Source organism: Peromyscus californicus, unplaced genomic scaffold (genome assembly GCF_007827085.1).
Source record: "Peromyscus californicus insignis strain IS unplaced genomic scaffold, ASM782708v3 Scaffold_4__1_contigs__length_199733344, whole genome shotgun sequence".
NCBI lineage: Eukaryota > Metazoa > Chordata > Mammalia > Rodentia > Cricetidae > Peromyscus > Peromyscus californicus.
In genome coordinates this window covers 136,319,718-136,346,671 of record NW_026294562.1, presented here as the reverse complement: position 1 = coordinate 136,346,671, position 26,954 = coordinate 136,319,718, and the positions used below count along the sequence as shown (strand labels likewise).

General features: G+C 44.3%; 1 protein-coding gene across 1 annotated transcript in view; it reads left to right on the top strand.

The window, feature by feature from the left end:
- Positions 1 to 26,954, top strand: part of Tars3 (threonyl-tRNA synthetase 3) — a 53,249-nt gene that overhangs the window by 24,349 nt on the left and 1,946 nt on the right. Inside the window, exons 11-18 of the mRNA XM_052761557.1 lie at positions 6,395 to 6,561; positions 8,999 to 9,161; positions 13,861 to 13,998; positions 18,399 to 18,476; positions 18,558 to 18,658; positions 21,497 to 21,601; positions 25,156 to 25,228; positions 26,272 to 26,386. Of these exons, the coding sequence (XP_052617517.1) occupies positions 6,395 to 6,561; positions 8,999 to 9,161; positions 13,861 to 13,998; positions 18,399 to 18,476; positions 18,558 to 18,658; positions 21,497 to 21,601; positions 25,156 to 25,228; positions 26,272 to 26,386 (940 nt within the window). The remainder of the gene's footprint in view (positions 1 to 6,394; positions 6,562 to 8,998; positions 9,162 to 13,860; positions 13,999 to 18,398; positions 18,477 to 18,557; positions 18,659 to 21,496; positions 21,602 to 25,155; positions 25,229 to 26,271; positions 26,387 to 26,954) is intronic.

Here is a 26,954-nt window from a genome sequence, read left to right as displayed (position 1 = left end):
AATTCTTCTCCTAGCTGTGTATCAAAGAGAAATGAAAAGATGTTGCTACACAGTGACCTGCACTGGGCTGTTCCCAGCTTTCTTTCCTAATAGTGCAGAAAGTCACCAGCTTGTGAGAGGCTGGGCATCATGCTTGTCCAGTAGACCATTCCTCAGCTAAAAGGAGCAAGGTCCTAATACTGCAGTGAGAAAGCAACCTCCAAACATTATTGAATTACATACTTCAAATTGGTGAACTTTCTTGCATGTAAATTGTACCCCAATAAGGTTGTTTTGTGGTAAAATATCCATAGAATCAATATTGACAATTTAGGCATTTTAAACTTACAGCTCCTTCTCATTGAGCATGTTTATATTGTTATATAGCTATCACCATCCATCCCCAGAATTCTTTTCCTCTTATAAAACTTAAAGTCTTCAGGGTTTTGTCATGATCCCAAATTGAAATTCTGCACTCATCAAACACTAACATTCCTTTGCCCTCCCCAGTGTCTAGAGCAGTGGTTCTCAACCTTCCTGATGCTGCGACCATTAATACAGTTCCTCATGCTATGGTGACCCCCAACCATAAAATTGTTTTCATTGCTACTTCATAACTGTAATTTTGCTACTGTTATAAATCGTAATATAAATATTTTTTGGAGATAGACATTTTCCAAAGGGGTCACGGCCCACAGGTTGAAAACCACTGGTCTAACACCCCCAGTCTGCTTTCTGGCATTGCTCAGAAGTGAAATGAGAGGATAGTTGACCTTTTACAGACGAGCTCTCATATGCTTTAATTTACATAACGTCTTTATTTTCTTCCTCTATCTGTTTCTTTACTTAAACTATATCTTTTGTAAGAGGAATATTGTGTAGTTCACTTTTCCTGCGTTTGGCTACCTATGTCTTCTTTTTCTTGTGTTCTCCCTGTGAGCCTCTGTTTGTGTGCATTATTATTCAGGAGAGGGCATGCACATGGGACAGATTCTCAGCAGTGTCAGGCTGCCGAGACCGTCTGCCGGTCCAATATCAGCAGCCTCTAGCTTGATGCCAAGTCCTTGTCTGCCCAGGTGAGGGAAGAGAGGTAGGGATGTGTGGTGTGAGTACAGTGAGCCTCTGTGGAGGCAGTGTGGGTGGGGCCTGCCCCCTCAGAGCCAAGGCTGCCTTTCTGTGGAAGATTATGCAGGCAGCCAGGTGGGCAGGCGGGCACATCTTCCAGACACAAAGGAAACTCCAAAGCTCTGAGGTAAGACGACTCTGGCTTGTAGTGAGTAAAGGTGAGACACCTTTGTTTGTGTTGGCTACCAACTATCTGGATAGCAGATCATGCATAAACAGTGATGCCCTGGCACCTCTGCCCATCCAATTCTTCTCCCTTCCATCTTGGAAATTGTCTGTCCACGGCCTCTTCCTTTACCCCTCTTGCCTTTAAAAGAATCTTTTTTATTTCAAAATTTTGTGCAGTGAATTGTACTTTTTGATAACATGGGAAATTGAGTTAACACTAACAATTAGGGTATAGAATAGTTTTATCATCTCTAACAATTCCCTCTTGCTACCCATTTTGAGCTGAACCCTCCCCTCCCCCTCAATCTTAGGTAAACTTGGTGGATTCATTCTCTATCCCCAAACTTTTGGTATATAAATGGGGTTATAACTGTATAGCCTTTTGAAAATGACTTTGTATCTGTTTGGTTTCTCAGTGGTCCACCCTTTCCTGCTGAATGGTATTCTATTGTTCAGACACAGAACAGCTTATTTATCTTCTTTCTGATTGAAGCTCATTTTGATATTTGTTCCCATTTTTGGCAATTGTAAATATTTTGCTATAAATATTCATGTATGGGTTTTTATATGAGCATAAGTTTTCATTTCATTTTAGCAAATATCTAGGAGAGTCATTCCAGGGTCTTATGGCAAGCTATGTTGAACTTTAAAAGAAAACATCATCCTATCCAGGCAGTGGTGGTGTACACCTTTAATCCTAGTACTTGGGAGGCAGAGGCAGGAGGATCTCTGTGAGTTCAAGGCCAGCCTAGTCTACAGAGTGAGTTCCAGGACAGCCAGGACTGCTTCACAGAGAAACCCTGTTTCAAGAAAGAAAAGAAAAGGAAAGAAAGCATTACACCAGTTTCCATTTTTAGTGACTATTCCTTTGTGTTCCTTCCAGCACTGTATGAGGGTCCCTTTAGAATCTTGTCAGTCATGTGTTTTGAATTTCCAGATCCGCCTGACTCACTGAGATTAGGGACATAGAAGGAGAGGTTCTCATCCTCAGACTCGCTCACCTGTTGGCCTCCTCTTTCCTCACAGTGGCAGTGGATTTCTTTGCGGACATGTAAAGTCTCAGAACACTTTCCATGAGGGGGGTCCTGAGGGATGCACTCAGTGGTTTATCTGAGAAGAGTCTGCTGAAGGACAGAGTGACAGAGGAGTCTGTCTAGTCAGGAGGGACTACAGAGGGACGGTGGAGCACACAAGGATGATCCAGGGGGAGCTGCTTCGTCTTCCCTGTCAGGTCTGAAGAGGGAGAGGACGAGTAAGATACCCAGAGAGCTGAAAGCCACAGAACACAAATTAAGTAGAAAACAATGTCAGAACCAGTGTAAACTCAAGGCAGAGAAGGAGCAGGGAAGGAAGCAAGTACCCCAGCTTCCCTCTGCTGTTCTTGGAATCTTCAGAGTTTTCTATTGGCCAAACCTAGCCAGAAGTAACAAGAGAAGGATTAAAGATTTGCCAGAGAAGCAGACCAATTGGGTACACAGAGGAGAAGACTTACTGTGCAGAATTGCTATCGAGAGAGGGGGTCATGTAAACCCAAGTCCAAGGGCAGAAGACTGCCTCTACCAGCTCAGTAGGCAGTCAGGAGCCAAAAGAAGCCAATGTCTCCCTCTCTCGCCTGTTGTCCTTTTCACACGCTCAGTAGATTAAATGATGCTCATCCACATCTTCAAGGGTCATCTACTTACCCTACCCACTTCAGATGCTGGTCTCCACCAGAAACGCTTTCTTCGATGCACCCCAAAGCAGTGTTCCATCTGAGCACCCCTTAGTGGAGTCAAGCTGACAAAGAGTTAACCATCACAGCAGATGGGTGTGGGGTGTGGCAGATAGGGTCAGTGAGCATGCCCAGCACCGACACCCCTTGTGCCTCAGCACCCATTTGTTCTGGGCTTGGATAGTGGCATTTGTTCCCCACAGTCTCAACCATGTGTCATCAAGTGATCTTAGTACAGTTTCACTTCAGATCTGAACTGTAGGTTCAGCAACTACTGGTGTGGGAATGCACATGAGTGGGCATCGGCACCACATACACACAAATAAATGCACTTTATAGTTATTTTAGTGGGACTTTGTGAAAGAGCTGTCGATGCGGAATTGCTCTAGCTTTTATAGTGAGGAGATATGTGAAAACTTTTTCAATAGTACTGACACTTAGGGGCCACTGAGATGTGTTTGAGTGACCAGGTCACTAGGCACAGGCAGAGAGATATGACAGGAAACTGTTACTTCAGGGGGCAAATGTGGTTCTCAGCACCCAGTCAGTCATCAAGATTCTGCAGGAGACCAGATGGAGGTGCATGGTGCTGGATTATGGGCAGTGCTGGTGAGGTGGCTAGTCTTATGTCAACTTGACACAGGCTTAGTCATCTGAGAGGAGGGGACCTCTCAATTAAGAAAATGCTTCTCTAAGATGGGGATGTAGGCAAGCCTGTAGGGCATTTTCTTAATTAGCGATTGATGAGGGAGGGCCCAGCCCATTGTGGGTGGTGCTATCCCTGGGCTGGTGGTCTTAGGTTCTATAAGAAAGCAGGCTGAGCAAGCCATGGGAAGCAAGCCATGTTGAGCAAGCCAGTAAGTAGCTCCCCTCCAAGGCCTCTGTACTAGTTCCTGCCTCCAGGTTCCTGCCATTTGAGTTCCTGTCCTGACTTCCTTCAATGATGGATTACGATGTAGAAGAGTAAGCTCAATAAACCCTTTCCTCCCAACTACTTTTGGTTGTGTTTCATCACAGCAATGGAAACACTAAAACAGCTGGATCATGGGCACTGCTGGATTCAGGAGCTTGCTCTTTCTCAGCGATTGCCTTTTTTTTGCCCTTGAGAAATTGACAGCATAGTGTCAGACATATTTTCCATCAACTTTTTCTTTTGAAAAGTTCAAATCTGTAGAAAAAGGTGCAGTGAACATGCATTGTTTTCATTGGGATGTATCAATATCATTTTGAATTTGTGCTATCCTAGATGTGATTCTATATTATGTGTATGTTATAGAGAGATACATATCACCTATGTGTGTATATTTTATATTAAAAATATAGAATCTTTTGATTTCCAGGCATGGTGGGTATGCCTGGGAGGCCAAGGCAAGGAAGATTATGAGTTTGAGGGCCAGCCTGGGCTAATGGTGAAGCCCTGTCTAAGCAGCAACAAAAGGTTCATCCTCAAATAAATGTAGTATCTACTGATGCTTTGCTTCATAGAAAATTGTCTTATTTGGTCCTGTGTGCCATAACAAAGTTCTAGGGACTTAGTGGCTTATAAATAATAAAAATCTATTTCTCACAGTCCAAGGGTTAAAAGTCTCAGATCAGGTCCCAACAAAGTCAGATCTGTTGAGGGCCTGCTCTAGGTTGCAGACTGCCTCCTTCTTCTGGTAGCCTCATAAGACAGAAAGATGCCCAGGGATCCCTTTGTTAGGGATACTAATTTTTTAATACCTTTATGGCCCAATCAGCAGCCTGAGGCCTCACCTCCTAATGTCATCTTTTAGGGCTAAAGTTTCAGCATATGAATTTGAGGAGAGAACACAAAACTTTATTCAAGAATAGTTTGACATAATTTCCAAACACCTTGATAAAATATTGATATCTAATGTGAGTGTATTCATCATGAGTAACTTTTTGAACATCTCCTTAGTTCAGCCTTAGAAGAGGTCTCTAATAAACACAATACATACTCACATATGCATATACACATGGACTTTTGGTTTCCAAGATCATCTTTATTTAAATGTATAGAACTTTTTCTGTCATAACCACAAATAATTACCACCATTCATATGACATACCACTTTGTCAGGATTTCTAATCTAGACAGACATGAAGGATGGATAAGTGCCTTGCTGGGTAGCTGAGGTCCAGCATGTCCACCATTGTACTGGGAAATGTGCTCTGCTGAAAAATACCAGGGGCAGCTCTTTCCATCTTAAAAGTATGCCTTTTTAAAAATATAGGAGAAATACTTTTTAGCTTGTTTGAAATATGGTTGTATAGATTTGTGTCATGTGTTCATTAAATTATTTACAAATGATTTATGAATATCTAAGGAATAATCAACCAAACTGCTATGTTGAAATTTAAAATTAGAAATGAAACTTTAAAAATACTTGGGGGATTCTCCTCTCTGAGCCCCCCGGATTTAATGAAGGAAGTTGCTAATAGGTGGGAGAAACTGCTGTGGCTTAGTAGATAACAACCACTTGTTGTATTACACATTAAAATTCTCAGTTTTATTGCTGCTTAAAACTAAATGGGCCAAAACTATAACATAGAACAGGGCATTTAGATTTATAAGTTTTAAAATTATTAGGTCTTCTAAATCATAGGGAAAAGTGTTATAGTTTATTAGACTTCAAAGTTTTTAGTTATAGTGAAATAAGACACTATGTATATAGAATTTCAGTTACTAAGTTTGAAAACACTGAAACATTTGTGTCTATACTATTTGCATCTGTTTGAATTTTTTTTTCTGTAAGATACTGGAAACAGTTTAAAAGAGGAAGGACTCATTTTGGCTCCCAGCATCAGAGAGTCCGTTGTTGGCTGGCTCTGCCATCTGGGGAGCTGTGCTGAGCCAGAGCATCATGGTAGAAGGCTTGGAGGAGCAAAGTGACTCACCTCCTGACAGCCAGGAACAGAGGAAAGAGAGATGCAGGGGACCAGATTCAGAAGATGCAGATCCCAAGGAGACATCCCAGGGATGTACGTCCTCTAATTAGGCCCTGCCTCTGAAAGTTTCCATTACTGCCCAACAATGTCATCAAATTAGGAATCTACTGATGAAGTCAGAGTTCTCACGGCTCAGCCATCTCCCAACGCTTGAGTCTACCAGCTGTGGACCAAACCTTCAACACATGAGCCTTCTAGGGGATACTTCATATTCAAATGGCAGTACTGTGGTATGCTGTGAAATCAATATACTAATGAAAGGTTTACTGTGAATATGCAGACTTTTTGTTCATAATCCACAAAACTGCCAATCTTAAACCTGTCACACCTGAACCTGAGGAAACAGAAATTAATAGAAGACATGACCTTGAGTTTTAAAATAGTAGTTCATAGTGTTAGTCTTCTTGGAGTTGTGCTCTAACCTAGCAGATTTTAACATCAACCATGTTTGTCTTCAAGGAGGAGTATCACAAGCGTAACTTCACAGAAGTGCTCTCTCCTAACATGTACAACAGTAAACTCTGGGAAACCTCAGGCCATTGGCAGCATTACAGTAACAACATGTTCACCTTTGATATTGAAAAGGACACTTTTGCCCTCAAACCCATGAACTGTCCCGGGCACTGGTGAGTACTGGACATGAAGGGGACCCTGCACATGTACGTAGTCCTTCATCCAAGTTAGCTTTGCATGTTGGTACTTTGCTTTTTAAGTGATTTCCTGTAACAGGAAGTGTGGAGGCTATTAATTGTCTTACCTCGTTATTTCATTCTAGAGAATGAAGCTCCTTTTTAAAATGAGCCTGACAGGCATGGAATGTTAGCTGGGAACTGTAGCTGGAAGTTTTCCTGTGTCCTGCCAGGCCCTGAGGTCCCACAGCCACTTATAAAATAATCACTCAGAAGCTTATATTAATTACCAACTGTATGGCTTATGGCAGGCCTCTTGCTAGCTAGCTCTTTCATCTTAAGTTAACCCATTTCTAGTAATCTATGTTTTGCCACGTGGCCGTGGTGTTACTGGTCTTCTGGCATCTTGTTGCTCCTTGGGCGGCCAGCTCACATCTCCCTCGACTCTGATCTTCTTTCTGCATGTCTGCTTGGATTTCCCACATGCCTCTAAGCTGCCTTGCCATAGGCCAAAACAGCTTTATTTATTAGTCAATGGGAGCAACACATATTCACAGCATATAGAAAGACATACCACAGCAGGGAACTCTCATTTTCTGTACTTCTCAGAGGCTAATAGTGTGTGTTGATTTTATAGATCATTATATTTGCCTTCCTAATTATAATATACTTCAAATACACATGTTCATAAGATATTTAATTTTGCATACTGTTTGGGTGATTATAATAAGATCCACAGAGTCCTGATCAGTGGATGATTCTGGAAGTACCTTTCCCTCTACATTTCAATGTCTATGAACTGTGATACATCTTAGAGTTGGTGGTGTGTTGATATTAATCACAACATCAATCAAAAGTTATTGTCTAAGGCTAGGGAGACGGCTTGGTGGGTAGAATGCTTGCTGTGCAAACATGAGAACCTGAGCTTGCATCCCTGCGTACATCCCTAGTGTCAACATAAAAAGCTATGCATAGCGACACATGCCTGTAATAGTCTCAGTATTTTGGGACAAGGAGAGGGCAGTTGTTGGCATGCCAGTTTGGCCAATCAGTGAGCTACGGTCTCCTTGAGATACCTATTCTCACAATTAAATAAACAATAAAAAGGTGGTGTGTGATAAAGATGATACACAACATTATCAACCTCTGGTCTCTACATGTGACTCATAGGCATCTGCATGCCCATAAAGATGTGCATACACACACACACACACACACACACACACACACACACACACACACACACACACACAGGTTTTTTTTTTTTCCTTAGTGGCACATGAAATAAATGTATGTCCTACAATCAATGCTGTTTTGGATTCTATGAAAGATTATAAAGTTAGCATGCAAATTCAACCTCCTAAGATAAGTGGATTTTACAGATAGAAGTGAATAAACATAATCCTCTACACACACATTCCCAAGCTTATAGTTTTTCTTAGCAGCATACATAGTTTCTAGTACATTGACATCAGAAGCCAGCTGTCAAAACAAATCTCTAGACATCAAGAAAGCCTTCTGCCTTTTCAAGAGAAGATTAAAATAAATTAGAATTTAAGATGGAAACACATAAAAATGTGTTTGTAACTCTAATGTGGAAACTGTCTGTAGATAATCTCCATCCTCTTCCAATGAAGTGGGGCCAGCTGGTGCCCACATTCCCAGAAGCATCGTTAATTCCTCAGATTCCCTTCCCAGTAAGTTCCATTTCAAGCTGTAGCCTGTGGTCCCACCTCTAAGGAAGGCTGAATGAAAGCAGAGAATGTAGTGTTGCGTCTTCAGGATAAGCGACTGGGAACACAGTGGCTCGATGCTGATGAGATAAGGGAGCCAGGAGTGTCTTCTATGGAAGAGGACTCTCTCATTCGACCGAGAACCTTAGTTGAGCGTGTCTCATGCTTGGTGCTAGAAGTCATTAAGACACATCCTGTTTCCTCCTGGAGCTCAGAGGAGACCAAGAACAGATAGGTAGATGATCATGTATAACAACAAAACTAGACCAGCACCATGTCACCCTGCTTGAGGTGTTGCTGGAACCTGAGGAGAAATTCACCAGCCTGCCAGGGGCGGCATCCAGAGGGCAGTCACTGAATGGATGAAGACAGGGGCAGCATTCAGGAAGAGAGAGAGTGGGCAGGATTCTTTCTCAGTGCTGCTGTGATGGCAGTTCACAGATGTCTTTCCTAGAAGAGGGCTAAGGTTGTCAGTCACTTATATGGCACATCCTTAGTATGTGAGGCACAGGGTTCCATCTCCAGGTCAAAAAGATAAATAAAAAATAATCATAGGAGAAAAAAAAAAGCCTGTTGATCTAAGACCCAGCACAAATCTGATTGATTTAATATTTGCACATCTAGAGACTTAGTTTCAGAGTATTAGATGATCACTTTTCTCTCCACTATGTAAAGTCTGTTCAATTCTATGTCTTTTCAAGTCTAATGTTTGCGCATCGCCCACGATCCTGGAGAGAAATGCCTGTTCGATTTGCTGATTTTGGAGTTCTTCATAGAAATGAGTTGTCGGGAACTTTAAGTGGCTTAACCCGAGTCAGGCGCTTCCAGCAGGATGATGCTCACATCTTCTGCATGGTGGATCAGGTAGGCAAGGACACTGGGGAGGGCTGGCCCCGCAGACCACACTCAGGCTCTTCCAGCGGCTGTGCAGTGCGATGTGTATGTACCCTTGTCTCTGCACATCACTGAGCGAAACCTTATCATTTCCCAGAGTGAAGTTTAGTGTTTTCCTTCACTTACTTTATTAACTCAACTTCCACAAGTGGGGTATTTTAAGGGAACTTGGGGTGTTTGTTTTCAATGTATTGCCTGGAACTTAGTTTTATCTTTTCAGTTCGAATTAAAATTGCCATGCAAAGGTCACTGTCAGACACTGCCAGACAGTTTGACCTGGCATAGAACAACAGCACGTGGAATGTTAGCCAAGAGATGCTGCGCTGTACGACAAGTCTCAGGAAACTAAAAGGATTTGATAACATAGAATGTTTCCTGACTACTGAAAATCACTGTAAAAACCAATATCGGTAATTTCTTTGGAAACTTTTAAATGACCCATAGGTCAAAGGAGAAATCCAAAATAAAATTAGAAAATATGATCTATGCAATAAAAATGAAAACACATGCATCACAAATTATGGGATACCATTAAAATGATGTCTGCAGGGACATTTACAGCACCCCAGCTTCTACTTAAGAAACCAGGAAAAGAAAAAGAGCCAGTTACATCCAGTGTAAGACAAGGAAAGAAAGTACAGTGATAATGAGTGTGCTGGCTGATTTTTATGTCAACTTGATGCAAGCCAGAGTTTGGATGAGGGAACCTCAATTGAAGAAATGCCTCCACCAGATGGGCTTGTAGACAAGCCTGGGGTGAATTTTCTTAATTGATGGTTGGTATGGTAGGGCCCAGCTCACTGTGGGCAGTGCCACCCCTGGGATGATGGTTCTGAATTCTTATAGAAACTGAGCACGCCATGAGGAGCAAGCCAGTAAGCAGAACCCCTCCATGTCCTCTACTTTAGTTCCTACCTCCAGGTTCCTGCCATGGCTTCCCTCAGTGATGGACTGTGATGTGGAAGTGTAAGCAGAATAAATACTTTCCTCTCCAGGTTGCTTTTGGTCATGGTGTTTCATCACAGCTATTGAAAGTTTATCTAAGACAATGGGCAAACAAGAGACTATTATTTGGTTCTTAAATTCCCCTCAAGTTTGTTGCTGAAGGCTTGGTCCCCAGCTGGTGGTGGAAACATTAGGAATTAGAGCCTTAGGAAGTTAGGTCATGGGGTGTACCTTAAAGGATCTTGAGTCCTAACCCTGTCCAAAGGTCATAACATGAAGCAGCTTTGCCCTACTACAGGCTCCTTGTTAGGATGCTTGGACTGACACAGTGACAGAAACAGCAGAGCCGACTGAAAACAGAAAAATGAAGAGAACACCAACAAACCCAAAAGCTGGTTCTCTGAGAAGATCACAAAATTTGTAAGCTTTTAGTCAAGTTTAAAGGAAAAACATGAGTTTCCAGCATTAGGAATGAGAGGTGTGATTGGTACAGACTCTGCAGATACTCGGGAGATAAGGCATATATTTTTATCACTGCAAAAAGACTTTATTAGACCAATAAATAAATAGACTAAGTTTAACTATTTGGTTAGAAAGCTACCAGGCCTTTTAAAGCTGCCAAAGTCCAGAGTCACATGCTTCAGGCATATTTATGAATAACCTTATGCCAATAAATTTGGCAACTCAGATAAAGTAGACAAATCATTGAAAAATGCAAACGACCATCCTTTGCTCAAGTAGAAGTCAATGAGTAGCCTTTGGCCATCACAGAAATTAAATTGACAGTGCATGTTGGTTTTACTGACTCCAAACACTGAAGGAAATTCTAGACCAAATCTTAAAGAAAACTCAAGAGGAAGAAATTGTTATCAACTCCTCCTAAGAGGATTCTAGTACTCTGAAACAAAGCATGACAACGTCACTTCTAGAAAAGACTGATCTAGGTGTGGCACACAAAGGACAATTCATCTTAACCAAGTAGACTCTGTCCTAGAAATGGAAGATATATAATATTAGATACAGATGTAGTATTACAAAATGAACCATCATAATTTATAATATTATCTAACTGAAAAAAAAAAGACTTATCTTGAAGTTGAAGAGATGGCTCAGTGATCAAGAACACTTGCTATTCTTGTTCATTCCTGAGAGCCCTGAGTTTGGTCCCCAGCATCCACGTGGCCTCCATAGACACTCCATGCACATGATGTGCAGACATCCATGTGGGCAAAACACTCATACCATAAAAATGATTTTGGAAAAGAAAGAAGGCATATCTCAATAGTTATTCTATCAGTGGATGCTGGAAAAGCACAGGGCAAAACCCAGCATTTGTTTCCCATTGAAAACTCTTAAGAAAGAAGAAAGAGAGGACTTCCTCAACTCAATGGTGGGCGCTTCTGAAAAACCTAAACCAGGAGCAAGATAAAGATGTCACCTCTCATTGGTTCTATTAATAATTATTATCCTGGGGAGTCTCTTGATGTGAGAGAGATAAATAAGCAAATAAACAAGAGAGAAATCCGCAAACATCCAGATTAGGAAGAAAAATGGAAATGTTTTACTTGCAGATTGTATGACCATGCCCAGTAGTGTTGAGCCAGCCATATACTCTCTTGTCTAGAGCCAGAGCTACCAAGTCATTGAGCAGCAAGGAGGAGCCCATTCATCCTTGGGAGTCCTGAAGAAGAAACTCCACTCCCACCCAGGAGTAACCAGGCTGGAACAGTGTTAGTAAAAAGCAGCCAAAACAGTTTTCTGATCCAGAATCTTATCCTAAATGCCCAGGACTCAGAAATTAAAAACACTCATTGTGCTAAAAATCAGGAGAATCTCACCTTGAGTGAATAAGGACAACCCTTGAACAGCAACACTGTTCAACACTGTTATCTCTCTTGCATCAAGAGATTCCCCAGAATAATAGTTACTAATACAACCAATGAGAGGTGACATTGTTATATTGCTCCTGTCTAGGTTTTTCAGAAGTGCCTGTCATTAGGTTGAGGAAGTCCTCTTCTCTTCCTTCTTTTATTAAGAGATGACTGCCATGTTATCATTATCTGATGAAGGCTTTCGAGATTTGTTCTCTCTCTCTCTCTCTCTCTCTCTCTCTCTCTCTCGTGTGTGTGTGTGTGTGTGTGTGTGTGTGTGTGTGTGTGTGTGTGATATTCAGGTGCCCACAGAGACCAGTAGAGGGTGTCAGACCCCTTGCTAAAGTTACAGGCCTTTGTGAGCTTCCTGATATGGGTGTTGGGACTCCGACTTGAGCTGTCTCTCCAGCTCCATGACAAAGATGTTAAAGCAACCATCATAAGAATGTTTTTGGGAACAGTTATGAAACCGTTTTAAACTAATGAGAATTATTCCAAGACTCAGAAAAGGGAAAATTCCAAGGAAGAAATAAAGATCATAGTGAAGAACTAAGTAGAAATTTAATGAAATATGTAATTAAAAACTAAAATAAAAGCTTAGTAATTGGATTCATGAGCAGAACAGAGGAGACAGGAAGAATCTATAGATATAAAAATAAAAATAGAATCCTAAAGGCAGGAAGTGAAAATGGGGAAGGGACTGGCCATGATTGACCTCCACCTGACCTCATGTCATCACCCTCTGCAGGGAGATGGGAGGGGGTGTTAAATGATGGCTGAGAACTTGTCAAATCCATTAAAAGACACAAACCTCCAGAGTCAAGAAGCTAGGTGAGCTCCAAACAGGACATACCCAGAAAAATCTGTGCTAAAATTTGAGTTAAATGTGAAAAAAATTAAAAGACAGAAAATGGAAAGCAGAGCAAAGGAAATGAAGAGTTACCTCAGAGGAGGAAACAAAAACCCAACTTGAATGACAGTTTCTCACATGGGGTCAGCAATGGTCCAGCCTTTTCAAGGACTAGAAGATAGGACTGTCAACCTAGAATTCCCAGTCTAGAGAAAATGTCCTTCAGGAATAGTGAAGAAGTCAAGACATCAGCCATCCCTCAGAAGGATGGCTATGGGTAGGGAGTGGTAGGCAGAGTCTTGGAACATGAGGGACTTTAAAATTGTGAAAGTAAAAATAGGCAAACATTCTGTTTTCCTTCTGAGTTTTCTAAGTTATACTCAATAGTTCAAGCAAAAATGTACTCTTGCCTGATGTGTTCCTAAGTATGTAGAGAGGAAATGCTTAATCAAATGATGCTGTTAATGGAGAAGGGTAACAGGAAGTGGAGTTTCTGCCTTCATTTGAACTTGTAAATCATGACACTTGTAGGTTACAGTGCTGTATAGAACCCAAAAAGAAACTACTAAAAACTTATGTGCAGAGATACACTAAGATGCCTGTGTATAAGTCTAAACGAAATTCTAGTCAGTGTTAGCAATGGAAGGTGTCATCTGCTGGTGTTAAAGCCAGGCTTTGTGGGCCTGGAGAGATGGCTCATTGGTTAAGAACACTGCTGTTCTTGTAGAGGACCCAGATTCACTTCCTAGCACCCACATCATAGCTCACAACTATCTATAATTCCATTTCTAAGGGATCTGATTCCTGCTTCCAGCCTCTGCAGACATCAGGCATGCATGTGGTGCACATACATACAGGCAAACACTCATATTCACATAAAAATTTCTAAAAAGCGTTTAAAATCAGTTTTAATAACTATTTGACACAAACAATTTATTGTTAAAAATACCGTAAATGAATTTAAGTTGGTGTTTTTTGAGTGTTTCAACTGCTTTAATTTCAGATTGAAGAAGAAATAAAGGGGTGCTTGCACTTTTTGCAGTCTGTTTACTCAACGTTTGGCTTCTCCTTTCAATTAAACTTGTCAACACGGCCTGAGCACTTCCTAGGAGAGATTGAGATGTGGGATGAAGCTGAAAGGGTAAGTATTATGACCAATGCCTGGGAAAGGGCGCTTCCCTGGGGATTTCAACTGAGGAGTCAGGGCGTGAGTGTGCAGACTGTGACTAGCCAGTTCTCACTGCTACAGTGAGCATCTGTTCCACACCTGGAAGCTGACACGGGTTTTCATTTCCAGTCTTCAGTGCTGGTCCACCTTTTCCTAGAACATTCACAGAAGCTAAGCATGTACCAGGAGGCAGGAGAATGGGGGGCACTGTATGGAGAGGGTGGCAATTACTTTTATGTTGTCAGGCAGAGGTCACAGACGCAGGCAGGCTAGGCTTGAGCTGTGATAGGGTCTCTCCCTCACACATACCCCTGCCCTGTGTCCTAACTACACTATTCTTCCCTCCCTACTGAATGGAGAATCAAAGTCTATTGAGATCTCCTCCCCTGGGAAGGATGCTGACTCATTTTACCTAAAAGTCGCATGGAAGTAGAAAGAGACAAAGAGGGTGCAGAGCATGGCTCAGCAGTTCCACCTCCTCACACATGTCAGCTGTGGGGAACAGCATCTCTCTAAGGATCAGGACTGAGATGAGATGTGACGGTGGTGACTGTGTTCAGGAACACAACGAATTCATGTATATGAGCTAATAATGGGCAGAGTGCCAGGCAGATGTGCAGCTGGTCCGTGTCTGTGTCATCATAGTCCAGGCAGATGTGCAGCTGGTCCGTGTTTGTGTCATCATAGTCCAGGCAGATGTGCAGCTGGTCCGTGTTTGTGTCATCATAGTCCAGGCAGATGTGCAGCTGGTCCGTGTTTGTGTCATCATAGTCCAGGCAGATGTGCAGCTGGTCTGTGTTTGTGTCATCATAGTCCAGGCAGATGTGCAGCTGGTCTGTGTTTGTGTCATCATAGTCCAGGCAGATGTGCAGCTGGTCCGTGTTTGTGTCATTATATTCCAGGCAGATGTGCAGCTGGTCCGTGTTTGTGTCATCATAGTCCAGGCAGATGTGCAGCTGGTCCGTGTTTGTGTCATCATAGTCCAGGCAGATGTGCAGCTGGTCCGTGTTTGTGTCATCATAGTCCAGGCAGATGTGCAGCTGGTCCGTGTTTGTGTCATCATAGTCCAGGCAGATGTGCACCTGGTCTGTGTTTGTGTCATCATAGTCCAGGCAGATGTGCAGCTGGTCTTTGTGTCATCATAGTCCAGGCAGATGTGCAGCTGGTCCGTGTTTGTGTCATCATAGTCCAGGCAGATGTGCAGCTGGTCCTTCTTTGTGTCATCATAGTCCAGGCAGATGTGCAGCTGGTCTGTGTTTGTGTCATCATAGTCCAGGCAGATGTGCAGCTGGTCCTTGTTTGTGTCATCATAGTCCAGGCAGATGTGCAGCTGGTCTGTGTTTGTGTCATCATAGTCCAGGCAGATGTGCAGCTGGTCCGTGTTTGTGTCATCATAGTCCAGGCAGATGTGCAGCTGGTCCGTGTCTGTGTCATCATAGTCCAGGCAGATGTGCAGCTGGTCTGTGTTTGTGTCATCACAGTCCAGGCAGATGTGCAGCTGGTCCGTGTTTGTGTCATCATAGTCCAGGCAGATGTGCAGCTGGTCTGTGTTTGTGTCATCATAGTCCAGGCAGATGTGCAGCTGGTCCTTGTTTGTGTCATCATAGTCCAGGCAGATGTGCAGCTGGTCCGTGTTTGTGTCATCACAGTCCAGGCAGATGTGCAGCTGGTCTTTGTATCATCATAGTCCAGGCAGATGTGCAGCTGGTCCGTGTTTGTGTCATCACAGTCCAGGCAGATGTGCAGCTGGTCCTTGTTTGTGTCATCATAGTCCAGGCAGATGTGCAGCTGGTCTTTGTGTCATCATAGTCCAGGCAGATGTGCAGCTGGTCCGTGTTTGTGTCATCATAGTCCAGGCAGATGTGCACCTAGTCTGTGTTTGTGTCATCATAGTCCAGGCAGATGTGCAGCTGGTCCGTGTTTGTGTCATCATAGTCCAGGCAGATGTGCAGCTGGTCCGTGTCTGTGTCATCATAGTCCAGGCAGATGTGCAGCTGGTCCGTGTTTGTGTCATCATAGTCCAGGCAGATGTGCAGCTGGTCCGTGTTTGTGTCATCATAGTCCAGGCAGATGTGCAGCTGGTCCGTGTTTGTGTCATCACAGTCCAGGCAGATGTGCAGCTGGTCCTTGTTTGTGTCATCATAGTCCAGGCAAATGTGCAGCTGGTCCGTGTTTGTGTCATCATAGTCCAGGCAGATGTGCAGCTGGTCCGTGTTTGTGTCATCATAGTCCAGGCAGATGTGCAGCTGGTCCGTGTTTGTGTCATCATAGTCCAGGCAGATGTGCATCTAGTCTGTGTTTGTGTCATCATAGTCCAGGCAGATGTTCAGCTGGTCCTTGTTTGTGTCATCATAGTCCAGGCAGATGTGCAGCTGGTCTTGTGTCACCATCACCATCATTTTCACTCTAGTCATTTAGAATTGCGTGGGTTATAGGGACTAGAGGAGGGATGGACCTGGCATGGGAATAATGGGCTAGAAGTCTTGACGTTTTCTCTTTTTGATTGACGTGGCTCAAGTTTAGCAGGCAAGCCTGAAGTCTCCCCGGAAAGTGGCGTTACAGGATAGACCTTCCTCTCTTCGGGCCTTTCTCCCACAGGGCCGCCTTTGACCATCTGGGGTCAGTGAAATGCACACCTAAGGGGTTTGTTTGGTGTTGCTGCATTGTTCTCCTCCTCGCTTTCTCCACGCGTCTCTGACGGCTTGAAAACAACCCAAGCTGTCTTAGCTCACTCTAGCCAGCTCTGCTCCCGTCACACTCCTCACCCTGTCCCCAGAGGTCTGATGACCATGTGGTGACCCAGATCTGCTTCATAGTCTTCTCCAAACCGTGGCCTGTCTCTGGATTTTTAATACCTTGGGAGCTCCAGGACCCTCCAATTGCTGTCACAAGCCTCAGTTTCTCCGTTTAGTATCCCTTCTCCTTCAGACACAGTACAGTCAAGGAGGACCTCCCAAACCTGGGAAGTACCTCTGTGCAGGTGGGTTTTCTTGGTCCGAAGAGAGGGGAGGCTACTCCTGTCGAGTTAGGTCCACGAGGGATGTTGCTGACATCTCAGGAATGAAATTCTCTTAGTCAAGAGCACACCCTGACTGGGACCCTGGAAAAGCCCACCATGACCCCAGAAATCAGTTTCTTGGTCATGTCAGCTGCAGCTCAGAGGTACCATTGTGGCCTTGACTTCCCAAAGAACCCCTGTATTACCAAGTGTCAAGCCCTTCCTTAGCTCCAATATATGGGGTTATGACAGGAACCTGGGTGGAGTTTTGACATATTTTGTCTCATGCTTTCCAGGGAAGCTGACACAAGGCTTCTTCTATTAGTACTTACCTGGACACCCATTCACTATAAGTAAGTGCCAAGCATCTTTACCACAGGCTACATCTGAAGCCTGAACTGGCTTAAACTGAAGGCGAAAGTGAGGTTCCATCCCCATACCCCACTAACTCATAAGGGTCACCCCCCAATTGAAGCAGAAGTCAAAGAAACAGAAAGGGAAGTAGTGGCAGTCTTCTGTCTCCACACTCCACCCACCACACACACAGTGAGAAAGGGGAAGCAGGACCAAGGCTCTCATGCCTCATCATGTGTGAAGCCCCACCTCCAAGGAGACATAGGTCTCAGACACATCACAAGAGACATATTGTTCTGCTTTGTTTTTATCAACTTGTCACAAACCTAGACATACCTTGGAAGAGAGAATCTCAGCTGAGGAGATTACCTCCATCAGATTGGCCCATAGGCATGTCTTGTGTCTGTGGGACATTTGTTTGATTGCTGGTTGATATGGGGGACCCAGCCCACTGAGAGTGGTGCCCCCCCCACCCCTGGGCAGGAGGTCCTGGAAGGTACAAGAAAAGTAGCCAAATATGAGCCTCAGAGCAAGCCAGTGAGCAGTGTTCCCCAAAGACCTCTGCTTCGGTTCCTGCCTCTTGGCTCCGACCCTGACTTCACTCCCTGATGGACTGTGACCTGGGACTTGTAAGATGAAATAAACTGTTTCCTTCCTCCAGTTGGTTTTGATCATGGATTTATCACAGCAACAGAGAAGCAAACTAGGAGACACCTGCTGTCAGTGTAGGACAGAGAGGGCCTGCACTGGAAGGAATGCCTTTTCTGGAATCCCCTAGAACAATTTATGAAAGTGCATTTTCCCAGTTAAAATGTACATACACGTCAGAGCCAGAACCATTGTGACATCCTTACACTGTCCTCACTCGGCAGTTTATTGAATGCAAAAGATGCTTAATAAGTGCATTGAATGAAGGTAGGATGTAATTAATATGTATAGGTACTTATAAACTATATGGCCAAAAAGATGAATATGTAATAAAGTAGAAGGTTTTAATGATCTCTTTTTTATTATAAAATAGCAACTACAGAATAGCTTGATGGAATTTGGAAAACCATGGAAAATGAACCCAGGAGATGGAGCATTCTATGGCCCAAAGGTAAGTACGGCATATGCCTAAAGAAAGAAAAGGTTAAAAAAAATGAAAACTGTCTCTAAGCAAGCATTACTTAATTTACAGATTGATATACAAATTAAAGATGCTATTGGCAGATACCATCAGTGTGCTACAATTCAGCTGGACTTCCAACTGCCTATTAGGTTTAATCTCACATATGTTAGGTGAGTGATTCTAATATCTTCATTATTTGTCAGAAGATCATGGGCACTATTGAGTTCTCATGTCTATGTTATGCACTATACATTTGTTTACTTCTGTGTAATCTGGGATTTTCCTCACTCATTTATATTGCTAGGTCAAAATACTCAAGGCTGGGTATGTTATAAAGCAACGAGATTTATTTGGCTAAAATTCTGGTAACTCTAAAGTACTTCCAAAGAGCATGGCAGAGGCGTCTGGCACCGGTCTCCTCCTGCTTCTCAGCATAGCAGAGACAAAGAAAAGGAAATAGCTCTGTGTAGGAGACAGCAAGTGCAGGAGGTGGCCCTGCTTTATACAGCCTGTTCTCGAGAACTAACCTAGTTGGGTGAGATCTACAGTAATCCATTCCTGGGGCATCCCCCTTGACCTAATCACTAGACCTCTTCAATCTGCTGCCTCCCCGGCTGGGGGTGCAGTTTAGTGACAGAGTGCCTGATTAGCCTTTGCCAGGCTTTGAATTCAACACCCCCCCCCAAAGAAAAACAAATGTTTCCCAATATTTCTAATGTCCAAAGAGTTTTATCAAGAATTCTGTTATGTTGTTTTCTTTAGCTTATTTATATGGTGGACGGTGTTTATTTAGAATACTGACCCAGCCTTGCACTGCTGGGATAAAGCCCACTTGAGCCTTGACCTACCATTAGTCTGTTGAGAGTGTTTGAGTGCGTGTTCGTACAGAAAAGTGGTCTTTAGTTTTGTTTTCCTGTACCAGCCTTGGTAGGTCTCAGTATCTAAGAATGCTGGTCTTTTAAAACAAGTGGGAAGTGGTCCTTTCTGTTCTGTTTTCTGGAAAAGATGAGGTAAATTTGGTGTTATTTCTCTTATAGATAATTGGTAGAATTTCTACTGATACTGACCACAGCTCTAAGTTTCCCTTTAGGGGAAAAAGAGTTATTGTCATGTTTCAAATCTTGTAATTTTCATAGAATATTATTTCCCATTAGGGTTATTATAATAAACAAGCTCTTTTCACCTGAGGGATGAGTGAAGGGGAACTAAATCATCCATGCAAGCCGTCCATCCTAGGAGTACATGGAGGGTGGAGAGTAGGAGAGCATTGGTCTGTACACAGATCAGAGATGCTGGTGGTTAGAAGCAGGTGGCATCAGGGAGATGAACCAAGTGGTGATGTTTGTGTGTCTTCTGGAGAAGGGCTGATGTGATTTGTTGAGGCCTAGGGAGTAGCAGAGTGAGCATCACCGTGACTACGTGCCTTAAAATAGCAGGGGGGAGACACACGTTAACCTATTGCACACAGCCTTGCGGAAGGAGGTCAGACAAAACTCAACAGCCAGCCTGTGAAATGATGCAAATACATCTCCCAGTTATGATAAGGAACATTTATCAGCAAACAACAACAGCATCTCAGCAGAACCAGGGAGGCGGTGAATATGTTACCTGTTGTATTACTGTCCAGAATTATCCCAGGAGTGCAGATAGTCAAAGCCTTTGTACAAGCTCTCACGTCTAAAAATCCTGCAAATCAAAGGGAGAGAAGTCAGAGCTAGTAACAAAGTAAGGGAGCTATCAGTGACTCTGGAGTGGCCTATCCAGTCTGCCTCCCTGCATGTCAGCAGTCACCTGCTGAGAAAAACAAGACAAAAACATTCCAGAAGTGACAGGGTGTGATATTTAAATGGTGCTCCCCTCATGAGATTGTATCAAAGGCAAAACAGTTACTCAAGAGAGGTTCAAACCATGCTCTTGGAATGGGAGGAATCGGTATGGCTGAGTTACTGGTTCTCTTCTAATCTACAAACAAAGTCTAATCCACTGAGATTGTTTGGAGAGACTTGGTGGGGATGCTAAGGCTTGTTGGCTAACGTAGGTGTGTAAGCATAATTTTCTGTCACTAGTTGACTGAAATGATGATGAGACAGAAAATGTTGGATACACAGAGGCCTGCAAAGAGGCTGTCCTACTTCCCTTTCATTTCCTCATGAAACAGCAAGGAACATTTAGGAATATTCTATGCCTCTCCAGCTGTGGAGTAGGTGACATCTGCATAGGTCCACACAGGAATGAGTTCAAGCTGCTCCTGAGTGTCTCTTCCCCACATTGCCAAGCTTTCTGGGATCTCCACAGACTAATGCCTGAGCCTGCAGTGACCATCAACAGGAATGATCAGCAGTGACAGTGTCCAGTTTTAACACATGTGAATTGGGGTTAAGTGAGGACCTCTCCATATTTGTTTGTCTTGGGTGTGTTTTAGAAGTAGCCAACTGCTACAATTTTGAGATAAAGTTTCTTAGAAGAACTTCTTCGGTGTCATGGATTACACGTGCTGAGTAAACTGAGCTTTACCTTCTGAGAGTGCGCGCACAGATCTTGGTGCATCTTGCTTCATTGAAGTTGGCGGTCACAGCTGGCGTCATCGTGTTTTCCTCTAGGGAAATGATGAACTGTAAAGTCCATGTCATGATGGTTTGTGGTCTGTGAGGTACATTTGACTGGTGGACTTCCACAATAATATCAGGAATATTTGGAAAAATAAGACTTGCAGTGGGGCAGTGGATGAGGGGAGGACTGGGTTAAATAAGGCTGGCTGTGAGTGGACATCTGTGAAGCTCAGAGACAGCATGTGGGCTTCACTGTACCACTCAGCTTTCGTGTGTTTGCATGTCCACTAGTAAAGTGATTGGAAAATAAGTGAAAGTCTCAAGGAGAGCTGCCAATAAAACAGTTTCCTGAAGGAGACACCAATAAATAAACAACAGACAACGGTGAAGAAAGGGCAGGGAGAGAAGCTTATTGCCGGCCTTAGGAAAATACCTAATGTGCGCTTTCCGTTTTTTCAGTAAGGACGGGGATGATAAGAGTAGGCCTGTGATCATTCACCGTGCCGTACTGGGATCTGTGGAGAGGATGATAGCCATTCTCTCAGAGAACTACGGGGGAAAGTGGTAAGTGACATGGAGGCAAAGCTGGGGACTCTCCTCAAAAATCAGTTCTCAGCTCAGTAAGTTTCTTCCTCATAATTAGCAAGTGTCCACACAGCAGATGGAGAATTCTTGTTCCATGTGCAGACTGGAAACAGAAGAACACGGGCAGAGAGACATAACACTGGACTGGTGCCCTCGAAGGAACTTGAACTCAGTGTTGAAGAGTTCTTTCCCCCTTTTCAAGCCCACCAGAGGTTCAGGTGTTGTCTGGAGAACATGTCCTGTCTCCCACGGTTCTGTGTCTTACCTCACTGCCTTCCCTTTCAACTCTGATTGGTACCCTGGGGGATCCCTGTGGCCAGTGACCCACATCTGACACACGCAGTGCACCAGCACCAGTGGAGAGAAGCTGCCCCAGCAGTGCGGGCCTAGTGAGGAAAGGGAATGTTCTTGGGGGCCACAGCTTCGGGTCTGCTCTCCTGGAACGCGAGCTGGCCACAGGTGTGGTGAGTGAGTGCCATTCTGATCGCAAGGCCAAATATGGAGAAGTAATCAGATTGAGAAAATGGGTGACAGGCTCGGGGAAAAGGAATGTTGATATCACCCATGGGCATGTGCTGGATGGTCTTATGTCAACTTGACACCAGCTAGAGTCATCTGAGAGGAGGGAGACTCAGCTAAGAAAAAACCTCCAGATCTGGTTGGAAGGCGTTTTCTTAATTAGTTACTGGTAGGGGAGGACCCAGCCCATTGTGGGTGATGCAATGCCTGGGCTGGTGGTCCTGGGTTCTATAAGAAAGCAGGCTGAACAAACCATGGGGATCAAGCCAGTAAGCAGCACCCCTCCATGGCCTCTGCATCAGCTCCTGCCTCCAGGTTCCTGCCCTGTTTGAGTTCCTGTCCTGACTTCCTTCAGAGATGAACAGTGATGTGGAAGTGTAAGACAAACCCTTTCCTCCTCAAGTTGCTTTAGTCATCATGTTTCATCACACCAATGGAAACTAAGACAGCTCTGGTGGTGGCATTGCCCAGCGAAAGGCCCTCACTTGAGGAGTGTGTTTGAATATTCAAGAGGACCTAATCAGTGGTTCACGAACTGTGACCAACAGTGGATATTCATGGACTCCACCTCACGAATGTGACCTAACTAGGTTCCACATTGCTAAACCTCTTCTGAGGACTCAATTCTGATCACTAGTGACCAGTCCTAATCCAGGGGAGCAGCACGCTAGTTTGGGGCAGTTGATTTCTTTGGGTCCCTTTCATCATGCAAGGCCAATGCCGAAGGATAGTGACTTCCTTAGAAAAGCTGGCAGCTCTGGCTGATGCTTTGTTCTCTTCTGCCAGCAGTGCCCTGGGGCAGTTTCTTAGCAGAGAAGTGAAGGAGTGAACCAGCATCACTGGACTCGCCAACCCATGTGCTTAGAGACAACTGCCTGACCAATAGCCATAGCACAGGCTGGTACTAATGGTACACCCTGGGATGCTGATGCTGCAAACCAGCAGCCACTCGTTAGCATTAGCTTCCCTCTGCTCATGGAGCGTAGTTCTGTCTTCAGAATCTGCTCTCTCCAGAGCTACGGTCCCTACAAACAGTCCAGCTCCCTCAGTGGACAGCGGGTGCCACTGCCAGGTCCACTGCCTCAGTTCCCTCTGAAAGTTCTAGGTCATCGCATCAGCCTGCCAGGCGATGCTGCTTTCAGGTAACACTCTGTCCCCAGGCAGCATGCTGTGCTCATCTGTCTGAGCAGTAAAAGTAAGGTGGGAAATTTCTGAACTGAGCATCTCGCAAAGGTCCTGCATAGATAGAAAGTCAGTGTGTGTCCCCAATAACTCCTCTAGAGCAATGTACTGTGGTCTTGCAGAGCTTCTGAACCATTACAGTTCTATAGAAGCCAAGAGTGCAGGGATGAGTACACACGCTACTGAGTGTGAAGTAACATGTTTGTATTTCTGGTTTAAATGGGTGGAACTAGGCGAGGTGATAGTGTCTTGTACTAGAATGGAGTAGTGAAGTGGGCCAAGACCTAAGGGAAGCTGGTGGGATGGGGACCTGCAGAAGGGGACAGAGGGTGATGCTGTGTGGAGTGACCAGTCTCTCCTCAGGGACAGCCATACTCCCCATACTTTGTGCATTAAGACTTCAAATACCTGCCAGATTCTTGATGAAAATGTCTCCAAAAATGAGGTTCCCTGGGGGATGTAGATAGGGATAGGGTGAGACCAGAGCGTAAAAAGAGACATTTACTTTTCACTTTATACACTGCTTATGAGTTTGCCATGTGTTTGATTATGTTTGTTTTACGTATTACTTTATTTCTGTAATTTAAGAAAAAAGTATGTGACTCTGTATATTCATAAAGCAGTAGCTGGGAATAGTCCCCACTGCACTCCATTCCACCCTTAAACTAAGTTCTCACCACGACGAAGGAAAAGGGAAATGTGACTCAATTAAACATTGTCCTCTATGTTTTAAAACAGCATTGTATTGTGACACAATCATAGGTTCACACGTAGTTGTAAGAAGGAATACAGAGAGATGTATAATTTGCCCCCTTCCCTCCCCCCCCCCCCCCCCCCCCCCCCCCCCGTGGTTACATGCTGCAGAATTATACAGTACCTCACAACCAGGACATAAGCGTCAATGCTGCCAGCCCTGTTCAGATGTTACCTTTCCACGTGTGTTCAGTGCTGTGCACGGGTGTGTTTAGTTCATAAGACTGAGTCACAGGTAAACGTGAAGTCGTCGTCACCGGTCATGGTGCTGAAGAGTGCCATCATTGGTAACAACCACTTGTGCTGTCCTTTTTTGGACACACATGCTCTATCCCACTGCTATCACCGAATCCACCACCCATACCCCTGGTTTTTCTCCACGGTTCTGTTAGTTCAAGAGTGTCACATAAATGGGGTCGTGCAGTATACACCCTTCTGACTGCTTATTTTTCACTCGCTGGAACTCCCTTGAGAGCAGTCTTCGCTCTTGTCAGTTCACTGTGGTTGCTCTTGATATTCCAAAGTGTGCTTGACCATGTTGGACGGGTCCCATGCTGAAGCACAATTGGCTGTTTTCAGCCTGGAGAGTTCTGAGTAAAGCGGCTGTGGGTATCAGTGTGGAGGTGCTGTGTAGACACAAGGCTTCTGGGATGGATGGCGAGGAGTGCAACGACATATTCTTTTTCCTCTCAAAGTTCCAGGTTTCCTTTTCTGTCTTTTCTTTTTTTCTTTCTTGTTTTGTTTTTGTTTGTTTGTTTGTTTGTTTTTTGAGACAGGGTTTCTCTGTGTAGTTTTGGTGCCTGTCCTGGATCTCACTCTGTGGACCAGGCTGGCCTCGAACTCAGAGATCTGCCTGGCTTTGCCTTCCGAGTGCTGGGATTAAAGGCGTGTGCCACCACCACCCAGCTTTTCTGTCTGTTCTTATGCCTTCCAACTTAATAAAGTTTTGTTGGCTTCTGTGCCGTTTTACCAATACCTCTGTCTTGTAACGCTCACCTGGAGAAAGTGTTGCTTACTTTTAATCAATAAGTGGTCATTTTGAAATGACTTTGAACATACAGTTTTTACATATTTTTCAGGCCTCTCTGGCTGTCTCCTCGCCAGGTAATGGTCATCCCTGTGGGTCCAACTTGTGACGATTATGCACTTCAGGTAAGATTACAGACATTTAAAGTGTACAATAACTTGTCACGTGTGCTCTGTGGGTCATTGACTTGAAATGTCATCCATGCTTGCGGGTAACGCCTAACTAGCGTGTTGATGACAGCCTGTGCTTTGAGTCGTTGGGAGCAATATGGGAATGACATCTGCGGAGCTGCATCAGAACTGCTTTCTTAATGTTTTTGAGAAATGGGTGCTGTTGAGCACTTCACACTTACTGTTTCCCATGTGTCTTTACTGGGGAAGAAACCTTGTTATCTGCAGCTTTTAACAACAGATATTTATTATCTTACTTTCAGGGGAGAGGTCAAGAGTGGGAGCAGCTTAGCTGGGTGGTTCTATTTTTAAACCTTTTTTTAAAAAATTTGTTTGTTTGTTTGTTTGTTTGTTTGTTTATTGAAAGACAGGATCTCTCTATGTAGCCCTGGCTGTCCTGGAACATAGACAAGGCTGGCTTTTGCCTTCTGAGTGCTGGGATTAAAGGCATGTGCCACCACACCCGGCTCATTTATTTTCTATGTATGAGTGTCTTCCTGCCTGTCTGTATGTGTACCATATTTGTGCCTGGTGCCTGAAGAGTTTAGAAGAGAATACCAGAGCTCCTGGAATTGGGAGAAGCGGGTATTGAGCCATGATGTGTGTGCTGGGAACCAAATCCAGGTCCTCTGCAAGAGCAACACTTGCTGTTAACTGCTGAGCATCTCTTCAGTTCCCTAGCTGGCTGGGTCTAGCATAGCATCTCCTGAGGCTGCAGCTCAGGACACAGGCACCATGCCCATGTGGGAGCTGCTTGTCAGCTGTTATAACGCCCGCCAGAACAAGGGATCTGGAGAGTCAAGTGCAGGCTTTGCCCACCTAGGTTTGGTAGTAATGTGCCCTCTTTTCCACACCTCTCTGTGACTCACATAGACCAAGTCTGAACAAAGTGGCAGTTGCTACACAGGGTGTTAGTACTAGGAGATGGGAAACAGGGCTGCTGTGGAGTCTGGCTACCATAAATGACAGAATGACAGACACATCCCTCTTTCTTCTAGGTGTCCAAGGAATGCTTTGAAGAAGGCTTTATGGCCGATGTAGACTTAGATGACAGTTGTACACTGAATAAGAAAATCCGGAATGCACAGCTGGCACAGTATAATTTTATTTTGGGTAATTTAAACTCATTCATTTTTTCAGATGCTTGACTTGGGGCTTTACTTAAAGGGAAAAAAAGGAGGAATATGGTGTGACCACTTATCACAAGTTGACTGTTGAATTGTAGTGCACAAAGAAGTGTCCTGCAGCTCCACGTGGAGCCCACAGTGCAGCATCCCTAGCCCCACATGCACGCCGTGGCACAGCATCCCTAGCCCCACATGCACTCCGTGGCACAGCATCCCTAGCTCCACATGCACTCCGTGGCACAGCATCCCTAGCCCCACATGCACTCCGTGGCACAGCATCCCTAGCCCCACATGCACTCCGTGGCACAGCATCCCTAGCCCCACATGCACTCCGTGGCACAGCATCCCTAGCTCCACATGCACTCCGTGGCACAGCATCCCTAGCCCCACATGGAGTCCGAGATGCAGCGCCACTCACAAAAGGAAACATTTAAGCCCAAATGGAGACAGACGCCAGGATTACTTCTGCAGTGGAATGGCACTGCTTCTGCCGCACCCAAATGCAAAGCCCAGATGTTCCCCTTTGATTTGCTGGTTTATTAGAAGCTTGGGTT